Source organism: Theropithecus gelada, chromosome 12, assembly GCF_003255815.1.
Source record: "Theropithecus gelada isolate Dixy chromosome 12, Tgel_1.0, whole genome shotgun sequence".
Classification (NCBI taxonomy): domain Eukaryota; kingdom Metazoa; phylum Chordata; class Mammalia; order Primates; family Cercopithecidae; genus Theropithecus; species Theropithecus gelada.
Window position 1 is genome coordinate 30,609,434 of NC_037680.1, and position 19,536 is coordinate 30,628,969.

At 35.8% G+C, this 19,536-nt stretch overlaps 1 protein-coding gene across 2 annotated transcripts in view; it reads left to right on the forward strand.

The window, feature by feature from the left end:
• Positions 1-16,053, forward strand: part of RIF1 (replication timing regulatory factor 1) — a 63,501-nt gene extending 47,448 nt beyond the window's left edge. Inside the window, exons 26-36 of one of the 2 annotated variants that reach the window (XM_025405198.1) lie at positions 361-480; positions 1,580-1,731; positions 2,711-2,791; positions 2,877-2,931; positions 3,359-6,577; positions 8,445-8,591; positions 8,917-8,994; positions 9,084-9,199; positions 10,159-10,312; positions 12,636-12,744; positions 13,540-14,575. In XM_025405198.1, coding sequence (XP_025260983.1) covers positions 361-480; positions 1,580-1,731; positions 2,711-2,791; positions 2,877-2,931; positions 3,359-6,577; positions 8,445-8,591; positions 8,917-8,994; positions 9,084-9,199; positions 10,159-10,312; positions 12,636-12,744; positions 13,540-13,754 — 4,446 coding nt within the window. In that variant the 3' untranslated portion in view covers positions 13,755-14,575. Of the gene's footprint in view, positions 1-360; positions 481-1,579; positions 1,732-2,710; positions 2,792-2,876; positions 2,932-3,358; positions 6,578-8,444; positions 8,592-8,916; positions 8,995-9,083; positions 9,200-10,158; positions 10,313-12,635; positions 12,745-13,539 lie in introns of both variants that reach the window. The other variant, XM_025405199.1, reaches the window with a different exon arrangement.
• Positions 16,054-19,536: the final 3,483 nt, after the last annotated feature.

Consider the following 19,536-nt stretch of genomic DNA (forward strand, 5'->3'; position numbering starts at 1 on the left):
TTAATGTTTAAAGTTCTATGGCTTTGAATATTCTCTTAGAAATATTTTCAGTTACGGCTAGAGTGTTTGAATCTAGTAATTTAATTCACTTTATGTATTTATGTGATATGTCTCATTTTCAGAATTCATAAAATTGATTGGTATTAAACAGCTAGTATAAAAGAGACACCAAAGCCATTTGCGATTATTGAATTAGACAGTGACTTTCCTTTCTTCGATTTTTATAGGATTGAATAATTAGAAAAATTTTGACATTATTTCCAGTTACTATTTATTGGGCAGGAATTTTTAAAACGTGAAAAGGAAAAGCAAAATATTACTGTTGTATTTAATGAAATTGTTTCGTTTTTATTAAAACAGACAGAAAATTCACAATTAAATGTGAAGATAAGTGGCATGGAGAGAAAATCAAATGGAAAAAGAGATTCATTTTTGGCACAAACAAAGAATAAAAAAGAAAATACGAAACCAGCAGCCAAAGTATGTTTTCGAAAGTATATTTAATCAAATTTTTAAAGATAAAGTATATAGTAACTTACATACAACTTTGAAAATTGAATTGAAAAACTGTAAAAGACTAAATAAAGGTTGGGATTGCAGGGGAATTGAGAGCATTTGGTCTAGAAAGACTGCCAGGATAGCATGGTAACCTAGAAGCCTTAGGTGATGATTCCTGGTTAGGAAAGATAAGTTTCTGTGTAATGCTTAGCAATACCAGGATAGCATGGTAACCTGGAAGCCTTGGGTGATGATTCCTGGTTAGGAAAGATAAGTTTCTATGTAACTGTTACATGTAGTTATTCTAGGCAGCAGCCCCCTCGAGATGGAATGAGACAGTTATGAATAACATAGGTAGCACAAGAGGAAAATATTTTAGAACTTTTGTTTAGAATTGTTATTTCAGAACTTAATATTTTGATTAGAAATAAATAATGCCTAGATAAGACACCTATGTTAAGCTCAAATCTGAACTAAGTATCATGCTGGTTGCCAGTTAACTGACGTTTAGACAACAGTTCTCTCTTCCATGGCCTCCAGTAAAGGTTATTCTAGAGTCTTGAGACCATAGCCCTGGTGAAATGAAAGAAAAGTGTTATTTTTTAAGAATACCTCTGCCACATTCTTGTAGCAGCTATAAGTAGAATTAAAGCAATGGTTCCAATGAACATTTATTAAGATAACATTGTAGTACCAAAGTTAATTGTATGTAGGGCATATTGTATTGGTGACTTTTACTTGACTAAGTCCTGCCTCAACTTGAGAGCTGCAAATATACTCTCCTCCCTCCAAATCAGTTCATTTCCATGTGTTGGCCTGACAAACGGTTTTGTCCATACTTTGTAGTTAAGCACAGACTTGCCTACTTTGTAAAGAGATTTAATATTTTCTACTTTGTCAGTACTTATTAGATGCAGAAAGAAAGTGGGGAACATTGTACTAATTTGTTATTGATCATGAGTATCATGAACTTCGTAATTACTATTGAAAAATGGTGTCATTATTAGAAGAGAGTGATAGAAATATTGGAAAATAATTTGGAAACTAAAATGTACATTTGCTTATTTTTTCAAATCTGCAGCTGAAACTTGAATCTTCATCTTTAAAAGTAAAGAATGAAATTCTTTTGGAAGAGGAAAAGTCTACTGACTTTGTGTTTATACCTCCACAAGGAAAAGATGCAAAGGAAAGAATTTTAACTGAGCATCAAAAAGAAGTTCTCAAAACAAAGCGGTTTGTAGGCCTTTTATCTTGAGTTGGGTATTTGATATTCAAGCTTAGATTTCATGCAAGAAAACTATAACTTTGTGTTTAGAACTAAAATACGTGTACTAATTATTTTTGGAGATGGAATTTTGCTCTGTCGCCCAGACTGGAGTGCGGTGGTGCGATCTCGGCTCACTGTGAGCTTTGCCTCCTGGGTTCACGCCATTCTCCTGCCTCAGCCTCCCGAGTAGCTGGGACCACAGGCGCGTGCTACCATGCCCGGCTAATTTTTTTGTATTTTTAGTAGAGACGGGGTTTTACCATGTTAGCCAGGATGGTCTCGATCTCCTGAACTTGTGATCCGCCCGCCTCGGCCTCCAAAAGTTCTGGGATTACAGGCGTGAGACACCACATCCAGCCACATGTACTGAATTTTAATGCCAAAAGTTATACTGTACATAAATGCATTTCATAATGTATAAAGCTAACCTAGTAATGTACCAAATATTTATAAATTGAATTTCTTCTCTGAGGTAGATTGGGAGGGGAAGACAGTTTGATGGAATATCTGGGAAATACACCTTTAGGTTATGATTTTATAACAATTTAGTAGAATTGTAAGTTTCTTTTGATGTTTTGTTTTATTTTTTTTTTTTGAGACAGAGTCTCTCTCTGTTACCCAGGCTGGAGTACAGTGGCATGATCTCTGCTCACTGCAGTCTCTGCCTCCCAGGCTCAAGTGATCCTTCCACATCAACCTCCCAAGTAGCTGGGACTACAGATGCATGCCATCATACCCAGCTAATTTTTTATTTTTTGTAGAGAGAGGATTTCGCCATGTTGCCCATGCTGGTCTTGAACTCCTGAGCTCAAGCAGCCCGCCCACCTCAACCTTCCAAAGTGCTGGGATTACAGGCGTGAGCCACCGTCCCTGGCCATAAGTTTAATTGCTAATTGTCAGGATATCATCCGGTTTTTGAAGTTACTTATATACAGTTTTTTTCAGGTGTGATATTCCTGCCATGTATAATAATCTGGATGTTTCCCAGGATACCTTATTTACTCAGTATAGTCAGGAAGAGTCTATGTAAGTACAGAAGCCATCAAACTTTTATATCTGTTTTATTCATTGTCAAATAATTATAAAAGCAATATTCTTATGTTTATTTCAGGGAAATTCCTACTTTAACCAGAAAACCAAAGGAAGATTCTAAGATGATGATTACGGTATGTTTGGCATTTCATATTTTGGGCTTTTTAGAATCACCCTTCTATTATACAGTCTATTAAACTGCTGAAATGTCTGTAGGTCTTCCATTTATTAATTTTAAGATTTATTGTAGATTTATTGTATGATTTCCTGTTAACTCCCATTCAGATACTAGCAGAATATCAGCAGACACTATTCAGTGTGCGTGCGTGTGTGTGTGTGTGTGTGTGTGTAAAATAAATGTACTTGGCTTTTCTTGAATGTTTACTATTAGGAACACAAACTATTAGGTATCTACCACTAACTTTGGAATAGTTGCCATATATTATGTCAGTGACTATCTTTGGGTTACTGAAGTTTTACACTAAAGTTTTCCCAGAAAGTCAAACTCGTTTGCCAGCTATTAATCTGTGTGTGTGTGTATATATATGTATTTCTGTGCAGGAGGAGCAAATGGACAGTGACATTGTCATTCCTCAAGATGTCACGGAAGACCGTGGTATGGATGAACATCTTGAAAAGGCCTCCCTTTCAAATAATGAGTGTGGTTCTCTTGACAAAACCAGTCCAGAAATGTCGAACAGTAATAATGATGACAGAAAAAAAGCTTTAATTTCATCAAAGAAAACATCAACTGAATGTGCATCTAGTACAGAAAATTCCTTCGTTGTCAGCAGTAGTTCAGTTTCTAATGCCACTGTTTCTGGAACTCCCCCATGCCCTACAAGTCGGAGGCAAACCTTTATTACTTTGGAGAAGTTTGATGGTTCAGAAAATAGACCTTTTAGTCCATCCCCCTTGAATAATATTTCATCAACTGTTACAGTGAAAAATAACCAGGAAACCATGATTAAAACAGATTTTCTACCAAAAGCAAAGCAAAGAGAAGGGACTTTTTCAAAATCTGATTCTGAAAAAATAGTGAATGGAACTAAGAGATCAAGCCGGAGAGCTGGTAAAGCTGAACAAACAGGGAATAAAAGGTCTAAGCCCTTAATAAAATCTGAGCAGGAGAAAAATACTGAGGAATCTATTGAAGGCATGGTAGTCTTAGAAAATAACCCATCTGGTTTGCTTAATCAAACAGAATGTGTGTCAGATAATCAGGTTCATCTTTCTGAATCTGTAATGGAGCATGACAATACAAAGCTTAAAGCAGCAACAATGGAAAATGCTGTATTATTGGAAACTAATACTGTTGAGGAGAGAAATGTAGAAATTAATTTGGAATCCAAAGAAAATACACCCCCAGTAGTATTATCAACAGATCAATTGGTAAATGAGGATAGTCTGGTTCTGATAACTCCAAATCAGAAAACCCTTAGACGGTCGTCAAGGCGACGTTCAGAAGTAATAGAGTCTACCACTGAAAGCCAAGATAAAGAAAATAATCATCAAAAAAAGGAACGACGTAAGGAAGAAGAAAAACCGCTTCAGAAGAGTCCGTTGCATATAAAAGATGATGTTTTATCTAAACAAAAACTGATTTCTGAACAAACTGTACCGGAGAATTTAATTGAGAAAGGAAATAATTTACATGAGAAGACTCTTGGGGAAACCAGTGCTAATGCAGAAACTGAACAAAACAAAAAAAAGCCAGACCCTGATAACATTAAGTCTGAGGGGGATGGTAGTCAGGATATAGATAAGTCCTCTGAGAAACTAGTCAGAGGCCGAACACGGTATCAAACAAGAAGAGCTTCTCAGGGTTTGCTTTCCAGCATTGAAAACTCAGAATCTGATAGTTCGGAGGCAAAAGAAGAAGGTTCTAGGAAGAAGAGATCTGGAAAATGGAAAAACAAAAGCAATGAAAGTGTTGACATTCAAGATCAAGAAGAGAAAGTGGTGAAACAGGAATGTATAAAAGCTGAAAATCAGTCACATGATGGTAAAGCAAGTTCCCAAGAAGACATAAACATAAAACCTCAGATTTGTGAAAAACAAGATGAAAGTAGTACTGTAATATGTCAGGATTCTACAGTAACTTCAGATTTATTGCAAGTTCCTGATGATTTACCAAATCCATGTGAGGAAAAAAATGAAACTAGCAAATATGCTGAACATTCCTTTACAAGTCTACCTGTGCCAGAATCAAATCTAAGGACTAGAAATGCCATTAAGAGATTACATAAGCGAGACTCTTTTGATAATTGTAGTTTGGGAGAATCCTCAAAAATTGGGATATCAGATGTTTCTTCACTTTCAGAAAAAACATTTCAAACACTTGAATGCCAACACAAGAGAAGTAGGAGAGTGAGGAGATCTAAAGGTTGTGATTGCTGTGGGGAAAAATCACAGCCTCAGGAAAAGTCACTCGTTGGGTTAAAGAATACAGAAAATAATGATGTAGAGGTTAGTGAAACAAAAGAGGCAGATGCGCAAGCACCTGTAAGCACATCAGAAACTTCTCAAGCTAATCCATATTCTGAAGGACAATTTTTAGATGAACATCATAGTGTGAATTTTCATTTGGGTCTCAAAGAGGATAATGATACTATTAATGATTCATTAATTATTTCTGAAACCAAATCAAAAGAAAAGATTATGCAAGAATCTCTTCCTTCTGGAATAGTAAACTTTGGAGAGGAAACTTGTGATATGGATTCTAGTGAAGCAATGTCTCTTGAAAGCCAAGAGTCACCTAATGAAAATTTTAAAACTGTTGGCCTGTGTTTAGGTGACTCGAAAAATGTTTCACAGGAATCTTTGGAGACAAAAGAAAAACCAGAAGAAACCCCCAAAATGGAAATGAGTCTCGAGAATGTTACTGTTGAAGGAAATGCATGTAAAGTAACAGAATCCAATCTAGAGAAAGTAGAAACTATGGAATTGGATGTAGGAAATGAAGCTAGCTTCCGTGAACAAGAGACAACCAAAACTGGTATTTCTGAAGAAGCAGCAATAGAAAATAAAAGAAATGATGACTCTGAAGCAGACACGGCTAAACCGAATGCTAAAGAAGTAGCAACTGAGGAATTTAATTCAGATATTAGTCTTTCTGATAATACTACACCTGTAAAATTGAATGCTCAAACTGAGATTTCTGATCAAACAGCAGCTGGGGAACTAAATGATATGTCTGATCCACACTCATCTGAAGAAACAAATACAGAAATGAAAAATGATGAAGAAATGATGATTGGCGAGGTGAAGGCTGAAACTGGTCATGATGGTGAAACAGAGAATGAGGGCATAAATACCAAAACCCCAAAGCCTGATGAAGCTGAGACAAAAATGTTGACTGCAGAAGTGGAAAACTTGGTTCGTGACACAGTTGAAATGAGCACCGAAGAAGGACTCACTGACGCTAATAAAACTGAAACAAATACTGAATGTAGTAAATCTGAAGAAAAATTAGATAGCAATCACATGGTAATGGAAAGTGATATTTTACAGGAAGATCACCATACTTCAGAGAAAGTGGAGGAACCATCACAGTCTCTGACATCTGGAACAGCTATCTCTGAACTAATAACAGAAGACAATAATGCATCTCCTCAAAAACTAAGGGAACTTGATCCTTCACTTCTGTCAGCAAATGACAGTCCTAGTGGCATGCAGACACGCTGTGTCTGGTCTCCTTTGGCTTCTCCATCTACGAGCATTTTAAAGAGAGGACTAAAAAGATCCCAAGAAGAGGAAATCTCATCCCCTGTTAACAAGGTAAGGAGAATGAGGCTGAATATTAAGGAACCCAGTATTTGGTTGGGATATTTTGGCCATACAGTGACCTCTGGTGAATGACAAAATATTATTATATGGCCACTCATTTGATTATTTACCATAATGGTTGCTAGGGAAAAGATAGGTAGAAGAAAAGGTTTTGAAAAAAGGAGACTGAAACTTTTTAGATAAATCTTTCATTTTACAACACTAAAGATCTTTATGCAGCTTTGCACATTGTTCACTTTTGGCAAAATTGATAAGGCTCCTAACATCTTTTCGGCTCCCAATACCATAATATGAGGAAACAGATTTAGGAATATAGGCAACACTGCCATTGATAAAGCAGATTTAACAGTTGTTGTGTGTTGAAACATTATGCTGTTTTACATTTTACATATGTGTTCCAGACCATATCTAATTAAATCTCATGTGCCTTCATCAACTTGTAGATATGATCTTATTTATAGTTATTTATATCCCCATTTCCTCAGCTAAATTATAGATCTTTTACTTTAGAAAAGTTGGATTATAATATATATATCTGCTTTAGCTTCAGGCCCTGTGCCTTTCACATAGTTTGTTGAATGAATTAATTAAAAAGTAGGAAAAGTTAAATGTATTTACATAACTCAACTTGTCTTCTACTTAACAAAATAGATGTACTGTAAAGGTATGATGTTGGCATTCCTTAATTTTGAACTTGAACCTACTATTGATTGTAGAATACATTTTATATATACAAGCGTGCATATATACACATGACACCTGGCTTTTTGCCTTCAACGAACATACTTTGAAAATGTTCCTTCTGCCAGGCTAGGTGGCTCACACCTGTAATCCCAGGCGTGGGATTTTGGAGGCCAGGGCGGGTGGATCACCTGAGGGTTGGGAGTTCAAGACCAGCCTGACCAACATGGAGAAACCTTGTCCCTACTAAAAAGACAAAAATTAGTTGGGCGTGGTGGCACACAGCTGTAGTTCCAGCTACTTGAGAGGCTGAGGCAGGAGAATCGCTTCAACGCAGGACACAGAGGTTGCAGTGAGCTGAGATTGTGCCACTGCGCTCCAGCCTGGCGACAGAGCAAGACTCTGTCTCAAAAAAAAAAAAGTTTCTTCAAAATCCCTGTTCCTGTTATTCATATGGTATATAAACTTTGCAAGATCCACTGAAAATTCTTCTGCTGAGAATCTAGAGATTAAGTTTTTTGTTTTGTTTTGTTGCTTGCTTGCTTGTTTTTTGACATGGAGTCTCACTCTATCGCCCAGGCTGTAGTGCAGCGGCACGATCTCGGCTCACTGCAGCCTTCGCCTCCCACATTCAAGGGACTCTCCTGCCTCAGCCTCTTGAGTAGCTGGGATTACAGGCATGCGCCACTAAGCCCGGCTAATTTTTGTATTTTTAGTAGAGATAAGGTTTCACCATGTTGGTCAGGCTGATATTGGACTCCTGACCTGGTGATCTGCTTCCCTCGGCCTCCCGAAGTGCTGGGATTACAGGCATGAGCCACCGCACCAGGCCTATTTCTGTTTTTACATCAGTTTTCTTTCTCATCTGGTAATCCCATAAACTTACTAGAATCTAGATCATACACTTCTAACTGCCACATGTGGCTTTGTTCAGTTTTTGCTACTATACCTTTTTCACAGTCTTTGGTATTATGCAGAGACAGTTTAACATACAGAAAATTAGAATGAATTGAGGTATTGAGTTAATATGATCTGTGAAGGCAGTTGCTACGAACTGTGCAGCTGACTTTTTTCTGAACACACGTTCTATTTTTGGGTAATCTCATAATGAAAATGTATGGTGTAATTTTTAAAAAACTTTAATTTTGTTAAGTAAAATCCTGACCTGTGTTTTCAGGTTCGCCGTGTCTCCTTTGCAGATCCAATATACCAAGCAGGATTGGCAGATGACATTGATAGACGATGCTCTATTGTTAGGTCCCATTCTTCAAATAGTTCTCCTATAGGAAAAAGTGTGAAAACTTCTCCTACTACACAATCTAAGGTAAGCTATAGGCTTTAAAATGTACATATACGTATACAGACATAGAATTACATGTGCATAATGTATCATAAAATAAACTACATGTTTGAAAAACTTCTTCCTTGGTTTGAAATACATTCTTTTGTCTGCTACACGGTAAGCAGAAAGGAAGAGAAGAGGTGGTAAGAGGCAGTAATGATCCAGCAAGTAATTGATTAGGTAGTAGATTACTCTTTTTATGTTTTTTGAAATTTTAAAGACATGATTGCAGTCTAAGTTGTAAAAATTGTAAAATTATAGTCATCTAGGGTTCTGAGTGTTTTTTTCTCTCCTTTCTTCTATCTAGCATAATACCACTTCAGCCAAAGGATTTCTGTCCCCAGGATCACGTAGCCCTAAATTTAAGAGCTCAAAGAAGTGTTTAGTAAGAAGTGCTTTAGTTTTCATGTCACTTTATATTTTCATGTTCAGTCAGTTGACCTCTGTGTAACAGCTTCTGAAATTTATTCTAAGATTTCAGAAATGGCCAAAGAGTCCATACCATGCCCAACAGAAAGTGTTTACCCAGCTTTGGTGAACTGTGTGGCACCAGTTGACATCATTTTACCTCAGATTACATCAAACATGTGGTAAGTGTGGTTATTTAGGCTTCTTGGTTATATTCCAAGATGCCACTTTATTTAACAAGACTGTTTGAATGCTTGGTTCTCATGTTTAGAATTGATTGGCATGTATTCCTCTCATACACATTTTATTTTTGAAATAAAAATACAACTGAGAAGGTAGGCCAGATAAGGCAATATGAGAAACATTTATCTTAATATAGTAAGATGTATGCGTAATATTTCAGGTGCTGCATTGAACCCTTATATCCATTATCTTGTTTAATCCAAATATAAACCTTATGAGGAATATATGAATATCATTTCTACTTTATAGGATGTAGTTTACAAAGATTACCACCAAAACTACATAGCTGTTAAGTCATCATGTGTAAGAAGCATGAGACTCACATACATAAAACCTGTTGATCAGGTGTTTTGTTTTGTTTCTAATTAGAAGTTTATTTCCTTGATGTTTTAAGTCTTGGAAACTTAAATGCCTGCGTGTAGATCGTTCACTCTATCTTGATTAAAAGAATTGTTTTAGGTAGTTTGTGATGCCTTGAGATAGTTTCTCTGTTAATCAGGCTGCCCTGTCATGGCATAATCCCCAATAGGAGATGAAGTATTCTTAAAATTCTCTGAGGAATTTAATGATTCAATAATGTGTGTCAGACATACCAAGTCCATTTCTGATTAAAGTTGGGGAGGCGATTATGCATACTTAAGAATTATCTATTAAAGAGATGTATGTAAAGCACAAGGTACGCAATAGGCTCATTCAGTTTCCAGTACTATTTCTTATACCAGACACACACATCAGATTCGAATTTTATTTTAAATTACACATACATGTGCCTGTCTTCACTGTGGGCAAACCTCAGTTATGATTGAGCTTAAATGGAGAAATTCAACTGGATAAACCCTTGCAAATAGCATATAAGTAAAATTGTATAATTATAATTTCCTGTTTCTGTTTTGTGTAGGGCAAGAGGCCTGGGACAACTCATTAGAGCTAAGAATATAAAAACTATTGGTGATTTGAGTACTCTTACAGCATCTGAAATAAAAACTCTTCCTATCCGTTCTCCAAAAGTGTCCAATGTAAAAAAGGCTCTCAGAATATATCATGAGCAGCAGGTAAAAACTTAGATGTTAGCTACGATGTATATAAATAAATGACGTAGCAGTACAGTTACAGAAGTTTGTTAAAAGATCACTTCATAATGGCACAGGGAAATTGATTCATTTATTTTGTACTGTCTTTATGTATTGCACCTCAGATAAATGTTTAAATTGTTTTCTCTTTGAGTTCTGTTCATCCCTTTCTCTCTTTCATTTCCACCATTTGGTATTTGATTCCATGGCTGCTACTGCTATAACCTAGATGTTCAATCTACCAAAACCACACAAATTTGTAGGTCACGGTATTTTGATTTTGATGCCTATCACATTTGTGACTTATTTTTCTTACTTTTCCTTTTTGTCAGTATTGTGCACTTGAACATTTTGGGTCATTGGGCATTTTTCAAGATGGTGATGAAAGCTAAGATTCTTCCCTGCTATAAAACTATACAGAATATTTTGTGTATAATTTCAGAAGGATTCAGACTACTGAAATCCATTCAGAGACCCTCTATCCATTGGCAGTACAGATTGAGTATTCCTTTGAGTATTCCTTATCTGAATTGCTTAGGGCCAGAAATGTTTCGGACTTCAGCAGATTTATTTCAATTTTGGGATATTTGCATTATACAGCTACTTGTCAGTTGAGCATCCCTAATCTGGAAATCCAAAACACTCATTAGAGCATTTAGGCATCATGTCAGTGCTCAAAAAGCTTCAAATTTGGATTCCATTCCATCCAAAAAACATTCCGTTTTTGGAGTAGGCATACTCAACCTGTATCAGAAGTTTTGAATACATGAAAAATAGAGTAAGCAGTGTTCTGAATCAGAATTTCTCAGACCTGGGGTTTGCCAGCCACTGAAGACTTCTGCTGTATTCTTGAAGGTCCTTGATTTTATATTAACTTACTTGTGATCTTCTAAACGTTTGTTAACCGGTTACTCAGAGAACCAAAACTACTAGTAATTTTCTGTCTCACAGATTTAGTTTCTAAAGTATTTTCTTATTTAGTTTCCATGGGTCCTGGGAAAGTCTATGAAAATTAGGTTTTTTTACCAGCTTTCCTAAGATACAGTTTACATTTTGTGAAATTCACCTACCCTATATGTACAATTAGTTTTTAATATATTCAGTTAAATAATATTCCCCATGATCTAATTTTGAGTCTTTTTTCATCACCCAAAGAAGAAACACTGACCCATTAGCTATCACTCCTCATTTCCACTGCCCAGCCAATGCCTACTTTTCCTCTATAGATTTGCCTATTCTAGGTATTTCATAAAAGTGGGGTTGTACAACTTGTGATCTTTTGTGACTGGCTTCTTTCACTTGGCATAATGTTTTCAAGGTTTATCCTCAAAGTTTGCATTTTGAGGTTGAATAATATCCATTATATGTATATACCACATTTTGTTTATCCAGTTGACAGACATTTGGGTTGTTTCCACCATTTGCTATTACAAGTAATGCTGCTGTGTCTACAAGTTTTTATATGGATAGATGATTTCATTTCTCTTGTATATATACCCGGAAGTGGAATTGCTGAGTCATATGGTTACTGAACTTACTATTTTCAGAAAGTTAACTTACTGAACTTAGTATTTTCTCAACCAGTGGTCCGTAAGTCCTAGAAACACTTAAGAAAATTGTATTTTATTTTGTTTCATTTTTTTTTTTAAAGACAGTGTCACTCTGTCACCCAGGCCAGAGTGCATGGGGGCGTGATCTCGGCCCACTGCAGCTTCCACCTCCTGGACTCAAGCAATTCTCCTGCCTCAGCCTCCCGGGTAGCTGGGATTACAGGCACCCTAATTTTTGTGTTTTTAGTAGAGATGGGGTTTCACTATGTTGGCCAGGCTGTCTGGAACTCCTGACCTCAAGTGATCTCCCCACCTCGGCCTCCCAAAGTGCTGGGATTACAGGGGTGAGCCACTGCACCCAGCCAGAAAATTGTGTTCTTTAAAAAAAAAAAAATCTGTATTTTATTTAAGCTTGGAAGTCTCTGGTATAGACTTTTTTATACCACATTCTTGAACTTGGGAAATAGAATGTAATTTTCTTAGCTGCCATGGCTATATTTCCTGAGAAAACCATTATGAAATATTATTAAATTCTAACCCTCTCTTTGAGGAAATAATTTGTAATGCTGTATTTTGTGAAGTTAGAAGCTACTTTCTTAGCAGTATTAGTTCTTAATTGTGATGGGAGGTAGAACATAGGTTCATACAATATGTTTTCCAGTGTTTGTACTATTACTCCTATTAAAAGTAAATTTTAATTTGTTTTTGTTTTTGGTTTTGTTTTGCCTTTTTTCTGCTCCAACTGTGTAAACAAGGTGAAGACTCGTGGACTAGAAGAGATTCCAGTTTTTGATATTTCTGAAAAAACAGTAAATGGAATAGAAAATAAATCTTTGTCACCTGATGAAGAAAGACTTGCCTCAGGTATATTTTAGCAAAGTGGGATAATTTTATTTAGAAGATCAGCTGACTTTCTTGAAATATTTTGTTTTCAGTTTTAATCTAATTTGACCATGCCTTATTATTTCAACAATTATTTTGTGTTTAATGTGAAGTATGTGAAAAACTAAACGAATGGACATCAAATGTGTCCACTTGTTTTTCTTGTCAACTTCTCCATCAAGGTCTCAAGGATATAAACTATATACTTCTAGTCATATTAATAAATGAAGTAGTCTACCCATTTTTAAATTTCTTTAATAGCACAGAATAATCTCTGAGAATAGCACAGAATAATAAACTGTGGTAGGCTGGGCATGGTGGCTCATGCCTGTAATCCCAGCACTTTGGGAGGCCAAGGTGGGTGGTTCGCTTGAGGTCAGGAGTTTGAGACCACCCTCAGCAACATGATGAAACCCCGTCCCTCCTGAAAATACAAAAATTAGCGTGGTGGTGCACGCCAGTAATTACAGCTACTTGGGAGGCTGAGGTGGGAGAATGGATTGAACCCAGGAGGCAGAGGCTGCAGTGAGCCAAGATTACACCACTGCACTCCAGCCTGGGCAATAGAATGAGGCTCTATCTCATAATAATAATAAGAATGATAATAAGCAGCAGCTATGGTAGATTTTTTTTTGTCCACTTGTCCTCATGAAGAGTGAGGTACCTAAGCCTGCGCTTTCAATTTGAAACCTAGTCACTTGGACTAACTTAAAAGATCATGTAAATAATTTAGTTTTTGTCTGGTATAGATTTAGTTGTGCTTTTTTTCTCTTTTAGATATAATTGATCCTGTTCCGTTAGAAACTCCATTATCCAAAAATCTTGTGGCACAGATTAGTGCTCTTGCTCTTCAGCTGGATTCAGAAGATCTTCATAATTATTCAGGAAGCCAGCTATTCGAAATGCATGAGAAACTAAGTAGTATGGCAAACTGTATAATAAAAAATCTACAGTCACGTTGGAGATCACCATCCCATGAAAATTCTATTTAGTATTTTAAGATAAAATTGAAGATTTTTTTTAAACATCACTGGATTTCTTGATTGAGGAAACAAGTTCTGAAATAATAGCACAATTTCAAAGAAGAGACTGTTTGCAAAGTTGATAACATTTCAAACCCTGAAGGACAGTGGCTTATTGTGTAAGTTCAATTTTGTAAGTTCATTATGTAAGATCTTTTTTTTCATGTAATGTATTTTCTTGGCTGCTACGTGTGGTTTTTCAGGAAACTTAATGATCTGAGATGTGAAAGCAAAATAATAGAACTATACAGTTTATTTCATACTTTCTTAAACCTGTGCATATTCTGGTGAAACATGTTAAAATAAGTAAAATTGAATATTTTTCTTTGAGTTTTTGCTGAACTGATAAAGGTATTTATACTTTCGTTTGTTTGTTTAATTCATGTTTGTTGGGCCTGAGGTTTAGGAAGTTTGTTTTTGGTTAAAAACCTCAAATGAAATACGAAAGAATTGAAACTTTTCCTGCATATGTCAACTTTGGACAGCTTTCAAGAAAAATGAGAAAAGTTGCAACTTCTGGGGGTTAAAATATTAATACAGAATTTACTAAGATTTTATTCATTTGCATTAGCAAATATTCGTGCAGCAGCAGTTGACTGTGAAAATTTATTCCTATGAGACGTATAGTATTGATTTTTAAATGCATGATTGTACATTATGTATAGATGACAATGTTTTTAATTTATAAATTTCATTCTTCGTTAACTGCATGGGTTTTTCTGCAGCTTATTGTGAATACCTTGGTTCTGTTCAATAGAAACATTTTGTATATATTAAATACTGAAATATCAGTATGGACGGTAGAAGTGCTTCATGGACTTGTTGCACATATTTGTAGGATTCTGTATCTGCAAATACAACAACAATAGTTTTGTACTTAGTTAACAGTCTTAGTTAAAACATGAATTTATTTTTTAAAAGTATCCAGTATAAGTAAAATTATAGAAATAAGAAAATGTTACACAACAACTTTGCTGTTCCTACCCTTACCTTCTTACTACTTTTGGTTTGGAAGAGGGTATCAGCCACTAGAAAGTGTGCCTCCTTACATTTCTTAAAGGAAAGTTAGTTTCAGTATTTCACAGCAAGTTGGACTGTACGAAATCTAGAGTTGATCTGCTTTTTAAACCTTCATCTAAAAGCAAACTTGGAAGAAATTTGAAATTGTTGTTTTTAATATGTGTCTGTTTTGCCTAGGTTTTCTTTCTTTAAATAGGTATGTAATTAAAACCTTTGTAAATTTTGCCAACTAATATTAGTGCCTGACTTCCCATGTTTGTTTCATCTTTTTAAACTGACAATACATCTCACTTGTTCTCTGAATAGAATGAGTGAGTGATCCCAGTTTTCACGTTTTATTCAGAAGCTAATCCCTACTTAGCAAGGCACACGTTCTACAGCAAGTCATAGAAAGTTTAATCCTTGTGCCTAGTTAGCTCTCCTGTATTCAGGGATCTCTATAAAACTTTGTGTCTTTTTTCATCAGCCCCTATAAAAGTTGGTGTCTTTTTTCATCATCATAAATTCATCATAACCACAGATATTTTTGGGTCTAAATAAGATATTCATATACCAAGGATGGTTTTATAAAGAATTCTGGGATCATTGAATTAAGGATTGTGGCTTAAAGTAAACTAGAGAAAAATACTAATTTCTTTAGAAGGAATTATAATTATGATTTACATTTTACATCATTTATTTCCCAAATTATATTTAACAGTAAAGAGGTACACATGAGTTTTTAGCAAACAGGTATGAATAAGCAGGTATGTATATGTGTTTGGGGCATAGGGGAGCAGGTTACGTTCCTAACACACTTCAGAATTAAAATTAGCTCGTTTCATGACTATGTGCCTTAACATTTGTGTGAACTAAACTTGCTGATTGAATGAAATTCTTGGGAAGCCGAACAGTAATAGCAGAAGATGTGACCAAGTGAGTATCATGTACTTAAATCACTGAATTTTATGTAAGCACAAGCATTAATTTTAAAAACATTGTAGTTTAATAAGGTTGCATTTTAAGTATTTGGGAGCAAAGACAAGCATGCTGAATCTTCATTTTGCTATGGCTATAAGCATATATTTTTGGCAACTAACTTGCAATATTCTTGCCTTAAAATTTCCTGCAAATTTCCCCCTTAGTAATTCCCAAATAGCAAAACATTAATATTCCATGATTAGCTCCACTGTGTTCTCACTATTAAAATGGAATTCGTTTTTTCAAATCTTTTCTAATGGTGAATAAAACAAATGTCAGATAATAATAAGAACACTCAAATGTGGTGTCTTAATTGTCTTATACATATTTAAGAAGAAAAAACTAGTGGCATACAGGAGTGTAGTGTAGTATCTTTTTGTTGGTTTTTTTTTTTTTTTTTTTTTTTGAGAGAGTCTCACTCTGTCGCCCAGGCTGGAGTGCATCTCGGCTCACTGCAAGCTCTGCCTCCCAGGTTCACGCCATTCTCCTGCCTCAGCCTGCTGAGTAGCTGGGACTACAGGTGCCCGCCGCCACACCCAGCTAATTTTTTGTATTTTTAGTAGAGAGCGGTTCACTGTTAGCCAGGATGGTCTTGATCTGATGTCGTGATCTGCCTGCCTTGGCTTCCCAAAGTGCTGGGATTACAGGTGTGAGCGTCCATGCCCGGCCATTTTCTTTTTTTTGAGATGGAGTTCCGCCCTTGCTGCCTAGGCTGGAGTGCACTGGTGCGATCTCGGCTCACTGCATCCTCCACCTCTTGGGTTCAAGCGATTCTCCTGCCTCAGCCTCCCGAGTAGCTGGGATTACAGGTGCTTGCCACCACAACCGGATTTTTGTATTTTTAGTAGAGATGGGGTTTCACCATATCGGCCAGGTTGGTCTCCGACTTCTAACCTCAAGATGATCCACCTGCCTCAGCCTCCTAAAGTGCTGGAATTACAGGTGTGAGCCACCGCTCCTGGCCCATCATTTTTATATGTATGAAATCTATTTTGAATTTTAGAGTAGATTTAAATTTTCAGTATTTCAGTGACCTCATCATTAAAACTGCTTTGCCACTTGTACAAGTTTGAAAACCGTTGTTGAATCATATGTTGCTTTACTCTAATTTCAGATAGTTAAAGGTTGAATCAGGTTAAATAATGCTATTGGATAATACAGTCAAAAACAGGATTTAAACCTGAACATTAAAAGCAGGATTGAAGGCGGGGCAGGTGGATCACTTGGGTCCAGGAGTTCAAAACTGACCTGGCCAATGGGTCGAAATCCTGTCTCTACAAAAAATACAAAGATCAACCAGGCATGTTTGTGCACACTTGTAATCTCAGCTACTCAGGAGGCTGAGACATGAGAATTGCTTGCACCTATTAGGCAGAGGTTGCAGTGAGCCGAGATCATGCCGTTGCGTGACAGAGCAAGTCTCTGTCTTGCCAAAAAAAAAAAAAAAAAATTTAATTCTAACATTGCCCATGGATTTTTTTTTTCTGTACAGCTTGAAGATAAGATAGTCAAAGACTGTTACAATTTAAACATCATAAAAATGTGAAGAGTAAGTTGTGAGGCAACAAACAAAATTAGAGGAAATGGTGGGGATCATGAATATATAAGTGAAGTTTTATTTTTTATTTTTTATTTTTATTATACTTTAAGTTCTGGGTTACATGTGCACAACGTGCAGGTTTGTTACATATGTATACATGTGCCATGTTGGTGTGCTGCACCCATCAACTCGTCATTTACATCAGGTATAACTCCCAATGCCATCCCTCCCCCCTCCCCCCCCCCGAACTTTTATTTTTTAAGGTAAAGGAATGAGAATAGAGTAATTGCTTTTTTTAAAAAAAGTATAAATGAGTTAATTTTTTTCTTCCAACTTTGACTTTAATTCAGTAAGAAAGGCCTAGGTTTAATCTCATATTCTTCATAATTGATTTTTCCAGAAGTTAATTTGTCATTCAGCCTAGGAGGCTATAAAACAGCAGTTAGTTGGCATTATTAGACTAAAACTTGGGTGTGGGGAGGAGACTGTTTCCTCATTACTGCAACCCATGTCTATCTTATTCCTAAGCCATTAGAAAGACCTTGCCCTTTGTATAGAAACATTAGAGTGAGGTTTTGATTTCTAACATAGCGCTTCTCAAACTTGGATGTGCATATGAACAAGCCGATTCTGATTCAGTAGATCTTCAGTGGGCCTCGTGAGTCTTTTTAAACACAGTCCCAGGTGATTCATACAGATGCCTGTGAACTGCACTGGTAGATGGGCCTAAGAAGCTTCAGGCTGTGTATTAGGTTTTGGTAACCCAAGCAGGTTCAAGTCCTTTCATAACTCCGTCAATTTTATGAATTGGGGATATAGACTGGTTTTGAAGTCTTAAAAGTTCAAACATTTTAAGAAAGTTAAGCATCATCTTGCTTCTTTATTAAGAGCCTTTTTAAAATATGGATGATTTATTTTTTAAATAGGCAGACTTTAATAATTTCATGTTATAAAGAATCTTATTGATAAGGCAAATTAGACAAAGTATTTTCTCATGAGTATTTGTGGGTTATGTTTTTATTAACATAAAAGTTGATTTCTAAGTATTAGAATATATTTAGTCTCTAAATAAATCTTGCCTTCTATTATGGGTCATTATTTTATTAATAAACATGGAAAATCGACACTACCCCTAATATTAATCTGGCTGTTAAATTTAGTAGTGCTGTAATGAAGAAGTCCGTCTAGCAGATACGCCCTGTCATTATACTGCAGGCCTCTAGTCACTTAATTTTCTGTTATATTCCGTGGTTGAAAATTACTGTTTCATTATAAAGTTAAATTTGCAAGAGTTGACTGATTTGATTCTTGAAAAGTGAGCTTTTCTTGGAATTCTGTTAAGGTGTTAGATTTTCCTCACATATTTAAATAATCTGTAAGAACTACCCTGAAAGCACTAAGGAAAATGTAGCCGAAAGTTAAGTAATAGGTTTTAAAAATTTGTTTATCAAAATTTATTGATAGTTTGATCTGTAAAACAAATTGGGTTTCGTGCTTTCTGATGTCCAGTTAGTAAATCTGTTATGTGCCAGGCTTTACATATTGCTCTTTGCAAGTAGCTATTAAAATGTAAGTCATTGAAGTTTGAAGATCTATAAATATTTAATATAGTAGTCTAAACAGTTGTGAGAATTTACTCAGTTCTGAAATAGAATGTTAAATTTTCCAGTGTGGTCCTAATCATGTTTTTCTTTACATACTAAGCCTTTCTTTCTCCAAAGAACCGTTAAAACCAAATATGACATGGTAAGCTCTAAATACCATTGGAATAAAAGATCACCCTTCATCTTACCCAAAAAATTGAAGACAATATTTTCCATTGTTGATGTCACAAGTAAGAAAAAAACTAACTTTTGTACTCTACTTGAAGCAGAGGGAATATTTTTGGCCACAGTGTGCCAATTTATAATTGTAGATAAAGCTAAATTTACTGGACAGGAAGCTTATATGCTGATAGAAATTGATGCACTGAGAAGTGATGAGTTGAAGAGAATGGAAAAGGCAGATTGAGCTGGAATTTTAATGCATAGTCCATTTAGTAGAGAGACAACCTGTCCTGTATACTCATATGTACTTCAGGAATAACTGATAGCCTATAGTCTCTGAGAGCTGTTCTGTACATAGCACAGTATTATAATTGATGTTCATAAATACCCTGAGGGATTATGTTAAAATACAGTATTACTCCCCCAAAAGCAGTAAATTAATAAGTATTTCCAACAAAAGGCAGCT